Genomic DNA, 19,112 nt, shown 5'->3' on the forward strand with positions numbered 1-19,112 from the left:
AGCCTCCTCTTCCTCTTCCCCTCAGTCCTCCCACCCTGTGGGGTAGCTTGGCCTGGGGTGGTGATTCCAGTCCCAGAGTGCAATAGCGGGGGCCTGGTGAGAACAGGCCACACAGCCAAGGCTCTCAGGCCTGGACAGGCACAGTACCCAACAGGCGTGGGACTGGTAGATGGGGAAGCACCTGATCCTCTGAGGCCATAGTCTCTTTTCATTTCCTTTCACTTTTTTTTTTTTTTTTTTTTTTTTTGAGACAGAGTCTCACTTTGTCACCTAGGCTGAAGCGCAGTGGCATGATCTCAGCTCTTTGCAGCCTTAACTTCCCCAGGCTCAAGCAATCCTCCCGCCTCAGCCTCCCAAGTAGCTGGGACCACAGGCATGTACCACCACACCCAGCTAGTTCTGCTCATTTTTTGTAGAGACAGGGTCTCACTATGTTGGCTAGGTTAGCCTCAAACTCCTGGACCCAAGCGATCCACCTGCCACAGCCTCCTGAGTAGCTGTGCCACCATAGCATGTAGCATGCCACCACACCCAGCTAATTGTTTTCACTTTTTGTAGTGACGGAGTCTCCCTATGTTGCCCAGGCTGGTTTAAAACTCCTGGGTTTGAGCAGTCCTCCCGTCTTGACCTCTCAAAGTGCTAGGATTAAACACATGAGCCACTGCGTCTGGTCTGAGGCCACAGTCTCTACCTACCTCCCTGCAGCGTCCACTCGGTGACTTTACTGCTGTAGACGCCCAGCCCAGCGCTGTTGTAAGCAGCCACCTCGATCTCATAGTTGGTCCAAATGATGAGGTCCTCCAGCAGCAGGTTGTTTACATCAGCATCCGTGATGTTCTTAAACTGGTACCCCACGGGCAGCCCGGCCAGGCAGTACCTGAGGGGAAGAGGCGAGGCACAGTGGAGTCAAAGTCAGCTTGCTTGGCCTCATGCCCAGGAAATTGTCTGGAGCAGTGCTGTCCAACAGGACTTCCGGTGGTGGCGGAAGTGCTCTGCATCTGTGCTGTCCGACAGGGTGCCTGCCAGCACATGCAGCTGCTGAGCACTTGAAATGTGGTTAGTGCAACCGAGGAAATGAATTCAATTTTTTTTTTTTTTTTTGAGACGGAGTCTTGTTCTGTCACCCAGGCTGGAGTGCAGTGGTGTGATCTCGGCTCACTGCAACCTCTGCCTCCCAGATTCAAGTAATTCTCCTGCCTCAGCCTCCCGAGTAGCTGGGATTACAGGCATGTGCTACCACATCTGCTAATTTTTGTATTTTTAGTAGAGACGGGGTTTCACCATGTTGGCCAGGATGGTCCCAAACTCCTGACCTCAGGTGATCTGCCTACCAAAGTGCTGGGGTTACAGGCCTGAGCCCTGGCCTGAATTAGAATTTGATTTAGTTTTGCTTATAGTTGACCCTTGAACAACACAGGTTGGAACTGTGCAGGTTCATATATACACAGAGTTTGTTGTTGTTGTTGTTGTTGTTTTTTGAGATGGAATCTCGTTCTGTCACCCAGGCTGGAGTGCTATGGCACGATCTTGGCTCACTGCAACCTCCATCTGCTGGGTTCAAGCAATTCTCCTGCCTCAGCCTCCCGAGTAGCTGGGACTACAGGCATGCACTCCCATGCCTGGCTTATTTTTTGTATTTTTAGTAGAGACGGGGTTTCATCATGCTGGCCAGGCTAGTCTCAAACTCCTGACCTCATGATCCACTCATCTTGGCCTCCCAAAGAGCTGGGATTACAGGTGTCAGCCACCATGCCCAGCTACACAGAGTTTTAAAAATAAACATATCAGAAAAAGTTTTAGAGATTTGTGACAATTTGAAAAAACTCGCAGATGAACCACATAGCCTAGAAATATTGAAAAAATTAAGAAAAAGTTATATCATAAATGCATAAAAATATATGTGTTAATCGACTGTTTTGTTATAGGTGTGGCTTCTGGCCAGTAGTAGGCTATTAGTATTTAAGTTTTTGGGGAGTCAAAAATTATATGTGGATTGGGCTGGGCATGGGGGCTCGTGCCTATAATCCCAGCATTTTGGGAGGCCCAGGCGGGTGGATCACTCAAGGTCAGGAGTCCGAGACCAGCCTGACCAAAAAGGTGAAATCCTGTCTCTACTAAAAATAAAAAATTAACCAGATGTGGTGGCCCACACCTGTAGTCCCAGCTACTCGGGAGGCTGAGGCAGGAGGATCACTTGAGCCCAGGAGGTGGAGGTTGCAGTGAGCTGAGATTACGCCACTGCACTCCAGCGGGTGACAGTGAGACTCCATCTCAAAAAAAAAAAAAAAAAGAAAAAAGAAAAAATTAGCCAGGCGTGATAGTGGGCACCTCTAATCCCAGCTACTCGGGAGGCTGAGGCAGAAGAATTGCTTGAAACTGGGAGGCAGAGGTTGCATGCAGTGAGCTGAGATTGAGCCACTGCACACCAGCCTGGGCAATGGAGTGAGACCCTGTCTCAAAAAAAAAAAAAAAATTATACATGGATTATCAACTGTGTGGGGGTCAGTACCCCTAGCCCCCACATTGTTCAAGGGTCGACTGTAGTTTACGTAGCCAGAGCTGACTAATGGTTACCTTACTGGGTAGCAGAGGTCTAGGAGATGTGTCTGGACTATTCTTTTTGAGGGGGGAGGATTGCTAATTAGGGGCACTGAGAGGTCACAGGGCAGATCTCACAGGTCTCAGCCTTTGAGGGGTCATGGACAGGACAGCTGTCCCTGAAGCCTGGGCTCATTTTCTTTCCCTCTCTAGGATACAGGCTCCCTCTTCTGACAGTTACTTGCCCAGGTGGATGAAATACCCGGGCTACCTACTTGACTCATTTCTACCTCCACTGGCAAAAAGAACTCACGGCACTAAAGAAGTGAATGTGTCCAAGCAAATTCTGGGGGTCAGACACAAAGGATGGATCACTCATTTGAGAAACACAGTGCATATATAATTCAGCATCTAATTATTGGAAAATTAAGGACCTCAAAAGCATGCCAATGCATTACAATGCCCTAAAACACTGCTTCTCTAAACCTCAAGATGCATCAAAGTCATCTAGATGACTTTTTTTTTTTTTTTTTCAAGATAGAGTCTCACTGTGTTGCCCAGGCTGGAGTGCAGTGGCGCAATCTCGGCTCACTGCAACCTCCGCCTCCTGGGTTCAAGTGATTCTCCTGCCTCAGCCTCCTGACTAGCTGGGACTACAGGCGTGTGCCACCACGCCCAACTAATTTTTGCATTTTTAGTAGAGACGGGGTTTCACCATGTTGGCCAGGATGGTCTCAATCTCCTGACCCTGTGATCCACCCACCTTGGCCTCCCAAAATGCCAGGATTACAGGCGTGAGCCACCGTGCCTGGCCTGGAAGACTTTTTTAAAAGCAAAGTTTTCTGAGCCTCTCCTTAAAGTTTCTGGTTTGGTAGGTCTTGGAGAAACTTGATAATTTGCATTTCTGACCAGTTCTCAGGTGACGCTGATGCTATGGGTGCTGGGACCACACTTTGAGAACCACTGCCCTTCAGGATTAGTGGAAAACCCACGACAAAATTAACCAATACGGAGCAGTTAAGCCACTGTGAGGGTGTGTACGTGCAGGAATGAGATACACGAAGTTGCAAGTTGCGTAGCATTTTGCAGCCAAAATCTGGAATATCAATGAGAGTTCTCAGTAACCTCAAATAACTTATGAATTTGAACTTATGAATGCCACATTTTAGTGACCCTTAATGACTCTCATTTAGGTTAAGTCCCTCAGTCAAATGCAAAGATAAGGGTCCGTATAACTGGGCTTCATTTCCAGTAATAACCAAAGAAAGAACTTTCACTTTTCCATCAATTCTTCGGCCAGCTGGTAGCTGGTTTCTCCACTCACGGGTCAAGAGAATTCTGGCCTGTGATGGAATATTCGCGGCTTCCCAGAGGGTTGCCCCTCGGATAGTTACTTCCTTCTTCTCTTGTCTCCTTGTAGGCCTGTTCCTATGTCAGCCCATACAGATTCCCCTCTCAAGCATTCCTGCTGGTGTCCAGGGGTCTTGCTGCTGGAAGTTCTGCTAGGTGTCTAACCGAAATCCTTCCTATCATTGTGTAGGCACTTCCTGTTGCCTGGTCCTTGCTAGATGGCAAAGGGCCTGCCATAAATTTGCACTGTTTTCCAGTCCACTCCCGATCTTCCCCCATGCCTTTCCCCTTGGGACTGGGCTCCTGTCCCCAGGGTGGACACCCACCTGATGATGTAGCCCTTGAGAATCCCGTTCTGGTGGCTCTCAGGAGGCGGCTGCCACTGGATCATGATGGACTGGTTGGTTCGACCGCTGGCAATGACGTTCTGTGGAGGGGCCGTGGGGGGCTCCTCGGGGAGGGAGACCCTGGATCACAAAACACCAATGCTCTTAGTTTTGGAGTCAAACACAGGAGTTTAATGGGATATGAGGAGGCTGAACCCTGGCCTGCTCTGACACTGGATAATTCTGTACAACTACTGTGTGCATTTGGGCAAGTCACCTAACCTGAGACATATATATATGTTTGTCTTTTAAAAACTGTAAGGCCAGATGCTGTGGCTCATGCCTGTAATCCCAGCACTTTGGGAGGCTGAGGCAAGAGGATCACTTGAGGGCCAGAGTTCAAGACCAGCCGGGGCAACATGGCAAGACACTGTCTCTACCAAAAAAAAAAAAAAAAAAAAAAAAAAAAATCCAGCGTGGTGACTTGCACCTAAATACCTGGGAGGTTGAGGTGGGAGGATGGCTTGAGCCCAGGAGGTTGAGGCTGCAGTGAGCTGTGTTTGTATCGCTGCACTCCAGCCTGGTAACAGAAAGAACTAATGTACATGTTTTTGGTGCTGTTGAGGGGTGTAAGTTTCAGTTTCCTATTTGTCAAAGAAGCTGCTGTTGGGGCTGATGAGGTCATGAGTGTCCAAGCATTCTAGAAGCAGAAGTGTTGGTCACATCCCAGTGACCAGCTGCTGGTATACTTTAACTAGGCCTCCTCTGCTAGTCAGCTGAGCCCCGGGCGGAAGCAGGGCAGGCATGGCATATGGGGGTGAGAGCCAAGGGCACCCACTCTGCTTCCGGAGCCAAGCACGACAGCATGTCTTTCTCCGGCATTGCTGGGGGACGCTGTGTTCTGCCTAAGTGTACTTTTCACATCACGGACACGTGTCCATTCCAAACAAAAGTCAATTGTTTTTGATCGATGTCTTTCCCTTTTTGTTTATGTTTTTGCTTTTTGATGGATGGCTTTTCTAAGCATGCCGCTCGCTCCCATGTTTTATTTGAGACAGTTTTGCTATTTCGCCGAGGTTGGAGTGCAGTGGCATGATCTCAGCTCACTGCAACCTCCGCCTCCCGAGTACAAGCGATTCTACTTCCTCAGCCCCGAGGATAGCTGGGATTATAGGTGCCTGCCACCAAGCCTGGCTAATTTTTTTTTTTTTTTTTTTTTGAGTCGGAGTCTCACTCTGTCGCCCAGGCTGGATAGAGTGCAGAGGGGTGATCTCAGCTCACTGCAAGCTCCGCCTCCTGGGTTCACGCCATTCTCCTGCCTCAGCCTCTGGAGTAGCTGGGACTACAGGTGCCCATCACCACGCCTGGCTAATTTTTTTTTTTTTTGTATTTTTAGTAGAGACGGTGTTTCACTGTATTAACCAGGATGGTCTCAATCTCCTGACCTCGTGATGCGCCCGCTTTGGCCTCCCAAAGTGCTGGGATTACAGGCGTGAGCCACTGCGAGGCCTAGCTAATTTTTATATTTTTAGTAGAGACGGGGTTTCGCCATGTTGGCCAGGCTGGTTTCAAACTCCTGACCTTAGATGATCCACCTGCCTCAGCCTCCCAAAGTGCTGGGATTACAGGCATGAGCCACCATGCCTGGTCTGCTCCCATGTTTTTGTAGAGGCTGGGGTAAGAGTGATTTGACCTTTTTCTTTTTTGTTTTTCAGACAGGGTTTCACGCTTGTCTCCTAGGCTGGAGTGCGGTGGCACGATCTCAGCTCACTGCAAACTCTGCCTCCTGGGTTCCAGTGATTCTCCTGCCTCAGCCTCCTGAGTAGCTGGGATTACAAGCACGTGCCGCCACGCCCAGCTAATTTTTGTATTTTGAGATGGGGTTTTACCATGTTGGCCAGGCTGGTCTCGAACTCCTGACCTCAAGTGATCCGCCCCCACTTGGCCTCCCAAAGTGCTAGGATTACAAGTGTGAGGATTTAGCCTTTTCCTTGGTGACTCAGGGCCGTTAGCATGAAGGCACATGAGGAAGGTGAATCAGTGTGATGTGGTACAGCCGCAGGGAAGGAGAAACTGCAGGGTAGCTGCAGCTTTCAGCCTCTCTGTTGTTGGGATTTTGTATCTCCAGATGGGCTGGGGCTGTGTCTGTTCATTCCCCTCTCCAGTGGTCCAAACATGGCATGGCACACAGTAGCTGCTCAGTAAACAGTGAATATGTAAATCCTCCTGTAACTGCTCTCCACATGGGCTGCCACTTGCTACTGCTCCCTCCTGTGAGAGTGTCTTGACGCCAGTGGTGCTATCCTAGTACAAGCCAGAGAGACCGAAGCTTATTGCAACTGTGGCAAAACGACCAGGATTGATTTAAGCCCCAGGCGTCTTTTAAAGAGCCAAGTGCACAGCTTTGCACATGTGATTTGTATCATGGTTGTTCTGACCTCTCCCTTGACATCTTTCTTGCTAGAAGTGGCTGCTTGTTCTACGGAGCTGGAGAGGATAGAATTCTCCTTCTACACAGATGGGTATCACTGTGTGATTTTTTTTTTTTTTGAGACGGAGTCTTGCTCTGTCGCCCAGGCTGGAGTGCAGTGGCAGGATCTCAGCTCACTGCAAGCTCCGCCTCCCGGGTTTACACCATTCTCCTGCCTCAGCCTCCCGTGTAGCTGGGACTACAGGTGCCGCCACCATGCCCGGCTAGTTTTTTGTATTTTTTTAGTAGAGACAGGGTTTCACCATGTTAGCCAGGATGGTCTCGATCTCCTGACCTCGTGATCCGCCTGCCTCAGCCCCCCAAAGTGCTGGGATTACAGCTTGAACCACCGCGCCCGGCCTGTGTGATGTTTTTATATGAAGTACCTGCTGTTTTTACTCAATTTCCTTCTGTTTTTTTGAGACAGAGTCTTGCTCTGTCACCCAGGCTGGATCTCGGCTCACTGCAACCTCTGCCTCCCAGATTCAAGCGATTCTCATGCCTCAGCCTCCCAAGTAGCTGGGATTACAGGTGCCCACCACCACGCCCAGATAATTTTCATATTTTCAGTAGAGACGTGGTTTTGCTGTGTTGGCCAGGCTGGTTTTGAACTCCTGACCTTAGGTGATCTGCCTGCCTCAGCCTCCTGACGTGCTGGGATTACAGGCGTGAGCCACCACGCCCAGCAATTTCCATCATTTTAAAAAAGCTTTGTGGGAACCCTAGCAGGGCCTGGCGTCGTGCAACATGTGGCTATGGAGATCTGTGTAGATACTGTATCTCTCTGGAATTTTGCATCCATTTAACAACGAGAGTAGGATAGTAGCCCATGCAGATGTAGAACGGAAGAAAGTGAGCCTTTGAGCTTGCACAGCTCCCAGTAACCGGGATGACTACATTTGGCTGGTGCTCACCGCGTTCCCCAGCGCCGTACTCACATCACCCCATTTAACCCTTGCAACATCCTGGCGAGGTGCTCACCAGGATTGCACTCTCTTTCTACAGAGGAGGAAGACTAGAGAGGGCCAAGAGAAGCTGAGCCAGAATCTGCCACATGGGTTTCGGCTGCAGCCCCTCCCTGTTGGAGTCTCGGTGACGCCCCTGTAGAGCGCCCGCTGCCCTCACCTCTCGGTGTCTTTGCTGAACTGTCCTTTCCCCACGTCGTTGACGGCACAAAGACGGAACTGGTAGGAGCGTGCAGGAACCAGGCCCTTGACTGTCACTGAGGTAGCTTTGGGGTCCACACTGGCCAGGAGTATAGTCCAGGGGGCATCTGCAGGGACAGTGAGTGGGGCAGACGTGGGCATCTTGGGTGGGATGGGGCGTGCTTCTTACTCCCCACTCCCAGCAGGGTCCAGCCTCATTGGGGCTGGCAAGAGACAGCCTCCCCAGCTTGGTCCAGGAGTGGCCCGCCATGCCATTTTTCTAGGTCCCATTAGCTCACACGACCCTGGGGGAGGAGAGGATGGGGGGTGCCGGAGCAAAGTAAGGGCTCATGGGAACTGAGATGCCTTCGTCTCCCCCACTACCCCCCACAAATTGATAAGCTCTAGGCAAGCTGTGTTTAAAATGCCATTCAGGCTGGGTATGGTGGCTCACATCTGTAATCCCAGCACTTTGGGAGGCTGAGGTGGGCAGATCACCTGAGGTCAGGAGTTTGAGACCAGCCTGACCAACACGATGAAACCCCATCTCTACTAAAAATACAAAATTAGCTGGGCGTGACGATGTATGCCTGTAATCCCAACTACTTGGGAGGCTGAGACAGGAGAATCACCTGAACCTGGGAGGTGGAGGTTGCAGGGAGCTGAGATGGCACCATTGCACTCCAGCCTGGGTGACAAGTGTGAAACTCCATCTCAAAAATAAATAAATACAAATAAATAAAATGCAATTCAAATGATGCCTGCTAATTTGACTTGGGGAATACATACATAAATAAATAAATAATAAATACTGACCATTTTCTTTGCAGCTTCTGCTGTGCCAGGCCCTGAGTTAAGCACCTCTTGTGCATCATCTCTTTCAACTGTAACAGGGCCTGACCGGCAGATGCCTGTGTTTTCTTCAGAGATGGGGAAGCTGAGGCTGCCAGAGGGAGGACTCTGCTCAAAGGCCCGGAACTAGGAAGCAGGAGAGCTGGGACCCCAGCCCAGGGCTGACTCCTAAGTCCAAGCTTGGGCAGGGGGTGCTGGAGGTGACCACAGGAACCTTACTGTTCTCCGACATCTCCAGGACGTAGCGGAGCAGGGGGCTGTTGCCGTCAAAGGGCTTGGTCCACGTCAGGTTGATGGCTCGTCTTTCCACGGTGCTGAGAGTGGCCACTGGGTGCTCAGGTGCGTGGGGCAGTTGCCTGGAGGAGAGAAACACATGGTCAGGCATCCCTGTGTGGTCCGCAGGCAGCTGACAGGGGCACTGTAGACACAGGTTGTATGCGCCTTGTGCTTCCGTGATTGCTCATGCTCAGACATAAAATGTGGCCTTCGGGCCATCTACCTGGAGATTTTTCTCTCTGGAATCAGAGCCCTCCGGCTAAAGCCATCCTCATATACCCCAGTTCTTGACAGGGGTCCTAACTGAAAGAAAGGTCTGGAAGGATGCTGGGGGTGTGTCCTGAGCAAAGCTGAACAGTTCATGTCACGTGTGGCCTGGGGATCTGACCAAAGGGACTTGGCTGGCTCTGAGCCTCCCAGTTGCCGTTGCTTGGACCTCCTCTGCCCGGGCCTGGGAGGGCTGCCCTTACCTGACTCGCAGGTGGGCACTGCGAGAGTCGTTGCCCCCCGCTGAGATCACCCGGCAGGTGTACGTGCCGATGTCTCCCGACCACGTCTGTGAGATGTGCAGGGAGCCGTTTCTGTCCAGGCGGATACGGGGATTGCTCTCCACGCCCAGGGTGGCCCCGTCCTTCTCCCAGATGTACCTAAGAGTAAGAAGAACCCGTAAGTACAGAGGGAGAGGAAGGTGCCTCGGGAGTGGGCTCAGCCTGAAGCTTGTCCCGAGAAAATAGCTCCAAAGCTGGGCAGAGGACCATTGCAGGCAACAGCCAGGCAGGACACTGGGATGGGGAAGCAGGACTGTTGAAGGCCAGGCAGCCTGGAAGCCCATCGTTCCTGCGGGGAGGGTGCTGTGTCCGGGAGAGTGAACACAGTCAGTCATTATCAGTCTTTATACCTTCAGTTCAGGTCGGTCAAAGCGTTGTTGCTTCTGGCCAGAAGCGACTGCAAAACACCCAGTGAAAGGTATTCTTCTGAAGAGGTTAAAAGATTACAGCTGGAAAAAGGAATTCAAGTTTCCGCGTAGACTACATTTTGGAATTAGTTTTACGAGGGGAATCATGATATCAATGCATCAGTGTGACAAATTGACTTTAGTGTCCAAAAAATCACTTTAGCTTCGGTCAGTCAATACAAACGGGGCTTGAGAAATTACACACGCACCAGTGCCTGACAATAAAAAAAATCTTCTCTGGATTTGTTCTTGAGGAAATAGAACCATTATCATTGTCATCCACATGCAGGGAGTGCCAGCCCTGGGGGGCAGGATGCCATGCAGTGACCCCAGGGAAGGTTGGCCTTGGTTCTCAGCAGAAGTGTGAGGAACCTGGTGGTGGCTGAGGTGCCTTGCAAATAGCCCCGGTCAACTGGGGTACAGGGTGGGGGCCTGAGCTGCTGGCTCCCAGGACTATCTGGGTTTACGGAATGTCAGATAACTACGGAGAATGAATGTATAATATTTTTAACCTAAGTTTCAAAAGCTGAAACAGGCTGGGTGTGGTGGCTCACACAGGTAATCCCAGCACTTTGGGAGGCCAAGGTGGGTGGATCACCTGAGGTCAGGAGTTTGAGACCGGTCTGGCCAACATGGCAAAACCCTGTCTCTACTAAAAATACAGAAATTTGCCGGGCGTGGTGGCCACTGCTTGTAATCGCAGCTACTCTTGAGACTGAGGCACGAGAATCACCTGAACCCAGGAAGTGGAGGTTCCAGGGAGCTGAGATGGTGCCACTGAACTCCAGCCTGGGCGACACAGCAAAACTCCGTCTCAAAAAAACCAAAAAAAGCCCCCACAAAAAACGGAAGCAGAACTAACAGAAAAGTAAAAAGTACAGGTAAGAAAGAAAAAAAGAAAGGAAAAGAAAAAGAAAACTCAAAAGTTTTCCGATAATGGGGAACCATGATTAACATTTGAGTGCGTGCCTATCTTCCAGACCCTCCTTCCCTGCCCGGACAGGCAGTGCACGGCAGCGCTGCTACACTCAGGAGTCAGACTCTCAGGCCAAAGGCTGGCTTTGCTACTTTCCAGCTTTGTGATTTTGGGTGAGCTCATTTATTAATGAATTTATTTATTTTAGACAGAGTCTGGCTCTGTCGCCCAGGCTGGAGTGCTGTGGTGCAGTCTTGACTCACTGCAACATCCACCTCCCAGGCTCAAGTGATTTTCGTGCCTCAGCCTCCCAAGTTGCTAGGACTACAGGCAAGCACTACCACGCCCAGCGAATTTTTGTATTTTTAGTAGAGATGGGGTTTCACCATGTTGGCCAGGCTGGACTCTAACTCCTGACCTCAAGTGATCCACCTGCCTCAGCCTCCCAAAGTGCTGGGATTACAGGCGTGAGCCACTGCGCCTGGCCTTGGGTGAGTTTATTTAACCTTACTGGGCCTCAGTTTCCTCACCTGTAATATAAGGAAACTAACACCACCCACCTCACTGCACTGCTGTGAGGATTGTACGAGCTGATATAAAATAGAGTAGTGCCTGAACCATGGCAAGCGGTCAGTAAAAGTTAGCCATTGTTATACATTTTAAATGATACAGTATATTTACATGAATGGTATATAGCAATCTATTCAGCCATCCTGTTTTTATTTTTTATTTTCTTTTATTCTTTTTGAGACACAGTCTCAGTCTGTCACCCAGGCTGGAGTACAGTGGCATGATCTTGGCTCACTGCAACCTCCGCCTCCTGGGTTCAAGTGATTCTCCTGCCTCAACCTCCTTGGTAGCTGTGATTAAAGGCCTGTGCCACCACGCTGGGCTAAGTTTTTTTTTTATTTTTATTTTTAGTAGAGACGGGGTTTCTCCATGTTGGCCGGGCTGGCCTCCAACTCCTGACCTCAAGTGACCCACCCACCTCAGCCTCCCAAAGTGCTGGGATTACAGGCTTGAGCCACAATGCTTGGCCAGTCATCCTGTTTTTAAAGCTGCTTTTTGACTCAATAAAAATATCATAAACTCTTTTTGATGTGACATTTCCACACCATGATTTTTTATTGGATGCACAATGTTTCAGTACAGCTGCTTTGTAATTTAGCCGATCCCATAATGTTGGACATCCAGTTTAGCTCCTTGTTTTCCAATATTATAGTTAAAGCTGTGGTCCTTACGGCAAAATGTTTACAACCGTTCCAAATCACTTCCTCAAGGACAAATTCTCAGCAGTGAAATTGTTGAGTTAATTTTTAAGGCTTATACCTATTTACAAATCAACAACAGTAATCACCTTCAAATTCATCTCTTTATTTAGAAAGGACTTGCCAGCAGCACTCACAGGATGGGCAGAATTTTACTTAAATGCAAATTCAGTTGCAGAGAGTAATTCCCATGTAGGAAATAGCCTATGGCAAACACACATTCTTTGCTTCAGAATGTGGTGCTTTAGGAAGCAGAGATCATTGCCGGTGAAGTATTTGTGCCAAAACAACTGAACGTGAATCTAATTAGCAGTTACTGCAATCAAATTAGAAATACAGGGGATAGAAAAACAGGTTCACAACACTGTGAGAAAGCAGCCAGGCAAATCCAGGATGTTGAATATTCCATAGCAAGATCAACAAACTGTGGCCTGCTGCCTGTTTGTGTAAATAAAGTTTTATTAGAACACAGACATGCCCATCTGTTTATGTAGTGCCTGTTTATATATGGCTGCTTTAGCACTATAAACAGAGTTGAGTAGTCATGACAAGACCATATGGCTCTCGTAAAGCCTAAATGTATACTTTTTGGTCCTTTACAGCAAAGATTGCTGACCTCTGTCTTCTAGAACCTGGTTTCTCCAACAAATCAATTATGTGAAAACAAAACAAAACAAAAAGACAAAAATAAAAAAGAAGACTTTTCAACAAATGGTGCTGGAAAACCTTGACATCCACATGCAAAAAAAAAGAAAAAAGAAAAAAGAAAAAAGTCTAGACACAGATCTTACACCCTTCACAAAAATTAACTCAAATTGGATCCCAGACCTAAATGTGAAATGCAAAGCTATAAAACTCCTAGAAGATAATACGGGAACATCTAGATGACCTTGGGTTTGACAATGACTTTTAAAATACGACACCCAAAGCACCATCCATGAAGGAAAGAACAGATAAGCTGGATTTCATTAAATTAAACTTTGCTGCTCTTCGATAGACACTTTCAAGAGAATAAAAAGAGAAGCCACACACTAGAAGAAAATATTTGTAAACGATATCTCTTTTTTTTTTTTTTTGAGACGGAGTCTCGCTCTGTCGCCCAGGCTGGAGTGCAGTGGCACGATCTCCGCTCACTGCAAGCTCCGCCTCCTGGCTTCAAGCCATTCTCCTGCCTCAGCCTCCCAAGTAGCTGGGACTACAGGTGCCCACCACCATGCTCAGCTAATTTTTTTTTTTTTCTTTTTAGTAGAGATGGGGTTTCACCGTGTTAGCCAGGATGGTCTCGATCTCCTGACCTCGTGATCAGCCCGCCTCGGCCTCCCAAAGTGTTGGGATTATAGGCGTGAGCCACTGTGCCCAGCCTGTAAACGATATCTCTGATAAAGCACTGCTATCCAAAATCTACAAAGAACTCTTAAAACTGGGCAATAAGAAAACAATCTGATTAAAAAATAGTCATTGATAGATGCCTCACCAAAGAAGGTACACAGAAGATTAATAAGCAAATGAAAAGATGTTGTACATCATATGTCATTAGGAAAACGCAAATTAAAACAACAATGAGATATCACTGCACAGCTATTAGAATGGTCAAAATCCAGCTGGGCGTGGTGGCTCATGCCTGTAATCCTAGCACATTGGGAGGCTGAGCTAATTTTCTTTTGTATTTTTAGTAGAGACGGGGTTTCACCATGTTGGCCAGGATGGTCTCGATCTCCTGACCTCGTGATCCACCCACCTCGGCCTCCCAAAGTGCTGGGATTACAGGTGTGAGCCATGGCGCCTGGCCAGAAGTGTTTTTTTTCTAGAACTGTTTTGGAGGTTTTCATGCTGGAAACCTGCACCTGCCCAGGCCCTTACCCCTGCACCTGCTCAGGTCGTCACCCCTGCACCTGGTTCTGCTCTGAGGACGTGTCACTCAGGGTTCAGCGGCACCACTTCTGTCTGATGTGGTTGTTGAGATCCTTTCTATTAGGTTGGTGCAAAAGTAATTGCAGTTTTGACCATTCCTTTCAAAGGCAAAAACCGCAGTTACGTTTGCACCCACCTAATAGTCTGCTTAGGGAACTCTGCTGTGTTTTGCAGATAGAACAGGGTTTTCAATCCTGGTGACACATTAGAATCACCTGGGGAGCTTTTTAAAACTTGCTGAGGTCTGGGTCCCATTCCATCCCCAAGACCTACCTCAAGACGGAGGGCAGAAGGGATGCCCCCGTTCCCCCAGTCCAAGGAAGACAGACTGGGGTTGGAGCTGCTGGGGTGGCCTTGGGCATAGACGTTGCCAATTTTGGGGGGGACAAAGGGATGATTCTGCTCCCCACCCCCCATCTTGAAAAGATGGTCCTAGATGATTAATTCCATTTAAGGCGAGGACCCCCCTTCAGTAACCTGGAACAGGGATTTCTGTCCTGTAGGTCACTGGAACGGCCTAGGGTGGGTCTGCAGGTTACTTGGCAAGAGGCCCCCGAATCCCATTATGCATCAGTAATTGTCTAGAAAATGAATACAATGTATGTCTTTCTCAAATATAAGTTGACACTTTTATAAATAAGTCATCTTTATAAAGATGACATTTTTATAAATAAAATCTGATTTAAAGTGTACTGAATTTCAGAATTTCCCTATTAATGAATGCTAAAAGTATAGCTACTACATAATGAATGGGCCCGAGATGCACAGCAGTATTCTATGTGGGTTTTCTCCCAGGACCTTTTTTACAGTTGGTATGTTAATTTTTTAAGAAAAGTCTATTAAACCCAGAAATAAGCATATTCTGGAATCTCTGTCAACAATCTTCTAACTATTAATACATCTACGTAAATTTTTGCATTTGTGCTAGCGTCACGTGATGACTGTCTTAAGTGGTCAACACTTAATGAGTTGTTTCTCAAACTGGGGCCGCCGATATGTTCTCTGAGAATCGGCGTTGGCCAAAGGCCCCGAGCCCCTTGTATCAACCTGGGCTCCCGGAGTCTCTTTTGGTGTGGCTGTACAGACTGTCATAGGCCCAGAGACCACCAGATGGCGCCCCAGGACGCAGCTGCCTCCGGCATGAGGAGGAGGAGGCCATTTCTCCCAGTGCAGGAGCTCCGGCCCCTTCCAGCCTCGATGCCAGTTGCTTTGACAGTGATATTGCTCATAAAATAGAGAAGCAACACGCAAGGAATATTTATTTCTAAGGAAGCAGTTGCATTTCCCTCAGCATTCTGGAGCTCAAGGAAGAGAAGGCAGGGACGATTTCCTCCTGGTTTGAGCTTCCAAAGCCTTGGGGGTGGGGGTAGGGTTTGGTTCGGGTGCTTGGGAGAGGTCCCAGCTTTTATACCTTTCTTGGCTGCCTCCTCCCAGCCCTTTTAGTGGCTTCCACAGCGGGACTGAGTTACCTGGAGGTCAAGTCCTTTGCCAAGGTCCCGGCTTGGCCGTGGCAGATGGTGGGGTGACCTCGGTTTGGATGTCAGTTTCCCTCATGTGCTTCTCTTGCAGGTTCCCCCCAGGGGTCATCTTCTGCCCCACCCCTATAGCTGATCCCATATCCACCTGCCCAGACCCCTCTGCTGCCCATTCAGAGGCCAGAGGGCCAAAGACTTGGGGTAGGCTGGGGGACACTAGCGGTGGTGTCCAGGGCCAGAGACAGCAACTCCCTGCCATCCATGCTCACCAACCCACAAGCCTCTTCCTTTCCCTTCCCTCACCCCCTCTCCCATTCCTCTTACTTCATCTTTCTGCACCCCTTCCTCTTTACCTCCCGCCTTGGAAACTGGCTTAACTCAATTCAGGGTAGCTCAGCTCCCAGGTATTTATTTCATATCCCTTACCTCTCAGCCCTGCACTCAGCTCTGGAAATGCCACTGCCCAGGAGAAGGCATGGCTGTGCAGCTCTTACCTCCCTGGTGTGGACACTCGCCCAGCTACAAGCTCTTGCCAGAGGCTCCCCCTCCCCTCTTGCCTGGAGTCAACAGCAGAGCCAGTACCTGACCGTCACTCGGGGGTCGTGGCTCACTCCGCACACCATGGAGGCCTGGGTGCCCTTGATGACACTCTGGTCCTGCGGGGGCTTGGTGATGCGGGTCCGAGCTGAAAGACACAGCAGACACAGCATGGTGAAAAGGGGTGTGGGGGCCGTGTGGCTGGACTCCGGGTGGATGAAGGGAGACTAGGTGCCATACGAAAGTCCCCAGATGGTTAAAAAGAACAGTGAGCTCCCTGGTACTTTAATTCTCGGAAGCCACATCATAGTGGGGGCTCATTAAATTCTGCCCTCACAAACCATGTATGGGATGGAGAGATCAAACTCTAAGGACGATCAGGGCCCTATTTTCAGCATATCAGTGGTCCAGCCAGAGTAAAAATAGGGATTTCTGATTTCCAGTCTAGTGCTTCACACACTAGGACCCCGGGGCTCAGCCCAGACAAGTGGCCCACAGGCATCCTGGGTGTGGATCCGAAGTTGGAAGTGGCCTGAGAAGCTCTCTTACAGCAGGGGTCCGCTAACTACAGGCTGGGGGCCAAATCCGGCAGGTGGCCTTTTTGGCTAAATACACCCTTACTGGAACACAGCCACGCCCATTGGATGACGTATTGTCTGTGGCTGCTTTCTAGATAAAACGGAAGCTAGTTGAGTTGTTGTGACAGAGACCGTCTGGCCCACAAAGCTCACAATATTTATGATCTGGCCCTTTCTTGAAAAAATTTGCCAATTTCTGCCCTAAAATGTATGAAGACAACTCTCCTATAACCTCAGTGTTCTCTCAAGTCGGCCAAGCATAGCATCACTGGCAGAAGCTTTCTAGTCCCTGGCCTCTGAATCACTTTGTCACTGTCCCTCTGATGAGAAGGGCCCTGACTGGGACAGGCACTGGGGGTGGAGACACTGGTGGTGTGAGCCTGTGCCCCACAGCTGTCCTGAGTCCTCAGCACCTACAGAGATGCACACACACACACACACCAATGTTTAAAGCCCTGTGGCTCTGCACACTCACCCCAAACGACTAGGTCTGCTGAGGCCTCGTCGACCCCCCGAGAGTTGGTGGCCAGGCAGGTGTAGGTCCCGGCATCGGAGATATGTGTGGGGCTGATGAGAAGGCTGCCCGACTCCAGGGGCGTAAAGCGAGGCAGCTGCACGGAGCCACTGGCCAAGATGCGCTCCCCTGAGGGCAAAACAGGGTGGGGGTCAGCCTATAGCCCCCGAGGGCACACCCTGCCCCTCTCCTGCTGTTCCAGAGCAGCGTGGTCTCCTCGCAGGTCCCCGGCTCTGGAAATGCTGGAAGGAATGAGGACAGATGGCGGTGGGGCTGGGGTAGGGGCTGAGAGACCTGGAGAGCTTTCTGGCTTAGGGACAGACATGAGGGCACAGGGTCTCAGAGCAGGCAGCCTAGAGCCCAGGTCCCCTGATGCTCCTGTGCCCGCCACACCACATGCCCTTCACCAGAGAAGGGGGCACAGTTTCCTGATGACGGTGAGCAGCAGCCCAGCACAGCCCTCAGAGGCAGCTGGCACCTGGGTGGGGGGGCTGGGAGGGGGGACAGCTCTGACAAGGTGACGACGGGCGTCCTGCGGCAGGATGCTTCTGGAGAGAGTCACCTTCAAGGGAGTGAAGGGAAGTGACGGGAGCTGCCTGGAGTGGGGGTGGGGTAGAGAGGGACACGGTGTCCCCCAGCAGCAGCTCTGGTCAGGACAGACCTCCTTCTGCAGGGGGACTGAGGGAGCCTGGGGTCCAGCCTGGGAGAGTCCTGGCCAGAGAAAGAGGGGCAGGAAGAGAGAGTGCAAGTACACCTGCAGGAGTGAGCCTGGGAATGCAGGTCTTTGTGACTATGTCTATTTTAAAGAAACGCCCCTCTCTGTATGGAGGGGAATCTCCATGCGTGCAGCCGGGGGTCGTGTGTCCGTTTGTATCTGCGTGCAGGCACCGTGAACTGAGCGTGCTGGGTGGGTGTGCTTATTTCCATGTGTAAGCACGTGCCTAGCTGTGCCCCTATTTTCCCCATAAATGTTTATTGAGTGCCTACCATGTGCCAGACTCTGTTCTAGGTCCTGGGAGATGGCAGTGGACAAAACCGACACCCCTGACTTTGCGGGGAGACGGGCCATGAGCGAGGTGAATAAGCCGATGATCGAGTGTGTGAGAAGGAGGGGAGTGAAGGAGGCAGGGCTGGAGGGGAGGGCTGGGGGCTGGGGCAGGGTGAGTCCTTGGAGGAGGCACCTCTGAGCTGGGGCTTGCTGGTGTGAAGGAGCAACTGTGTTTGTACGTGTGTGTGCACATGTGTATGTACGTGTGTATGCATGTGTGTGTGCATGTGTGTGTGCATGGGGAGAGTTGTGAAGGTGAGTGTGCATGCACAGAGACGAAGAGGAAGTACACAGGGCAGATGGACTTAACGGAGGTGGCTTGGGCTCTGCTGGCCCCGCCGTCTGGAGCCCTCTGAGCTGCCCAGGGTAGGAGACTGGCAGCAGCCACCACCAGAATAATATTCATCATCAAGCACCTGTTGTTTCCTGGGCTTCCCAGCCTCCCAGGCACAATGTGAACCCCTCACGTGTACGCTATAGTCTAGTCTTCACATTACCCTGGGGTATATATATAGTACTGTCACCAGTTTACAGATGGGGAACCTGAGGCTCAGAGTGAGTAGCTCACCAAGCTGGCAGGTCTTGGAAGATGAAGAGCTGGACCTTGAGCCTGGCAAGGCTGGGATGTGAGGGATGCTCTTTTTTTTTTTTTTTTTTTTTGAGATGGAGTCTTGCTCTCTCTCCCAAGCTGGAGTGCAATGGCACAATCTCGGCTCATTGCAACCTCTGCCTCCTGGGTTCAAGCGATTCTCCTATCTTAGCCCCGCTGAGTAGCTGGGATTACAGGCACCTGCCACCATGCCCGGCTAATTTTGGTATTTTTAGTAGAGATGAGGTTTCACCACTTTGGGCCAGGCTGGTCTTGAATTCCTGACCTCAGGGTGATCTGCCCACCTCGGCCTCCCAAGGTGCTGGGTTTACAGGCATGAGCCACCACACCCGGCCGAGAGATG

The 19,112-nt window shown here is 50.2% G+C and overlaps 1 protein-coding gene across 3 annotated transcripts in view; it reads right to left on the reverse strand.

Moving 5' to 3' along the window:
- Positions 1–19,112, reverse strand: part of LOC105469102 (sidekick cell adhesion molecule 2) — a 309,641-nt gene that overhangs the window by 79,311 nt on the left and 211,218 nt on the right. For all 3 annotated transcript variants that reach the window (XM_071083534.1, XM_011719697.3, XM_011719696.3), the window contains 7 exons: positions 17,073–17,240; positions 16,065–16,167; positions 9,428–9,604; positions 8,901–9,037; positions 7,810–7,957; positions 4,215–4,355; positions 696–877 (listed from right to left, as the gene is read on the reverse strand). In XM_071083534.1, coding sequence (XP_070939635.1) covers positions 696–877; positions 4,215–4,355; positions 7,810–7,957; positions 8,901–9,037; positions 9,428–9,604; positions 16,065–16,167; positions 17,073–17,240 — 1,056 coding nt within the window. The remainder of the gene's footprint in view (positions 1–695; positions 878–4,214; positions 4,356–7,809; positions 7,958–8,900; positions 9,038–9,427; positions 9,605–16,064; positions 16,168–17,072; positions 17,241–19,112) is intronic.

Source organism: Macaca nemestrina, chromosome 17, assembly GCF_043159975.1.
Source record: "Macaca nemestrina isolate mMacNem1 chromosome 17, mMacNem.hap1, whole genome shotgun sequence".
In the NCBI taxonomy this organism is placed as follows: domain Eukaryota; kingdom Metazoa; phylum Chordata; class Mammalia; order Primates; family Cercopithecidae; genus Macaca; species Macaca nemestrina.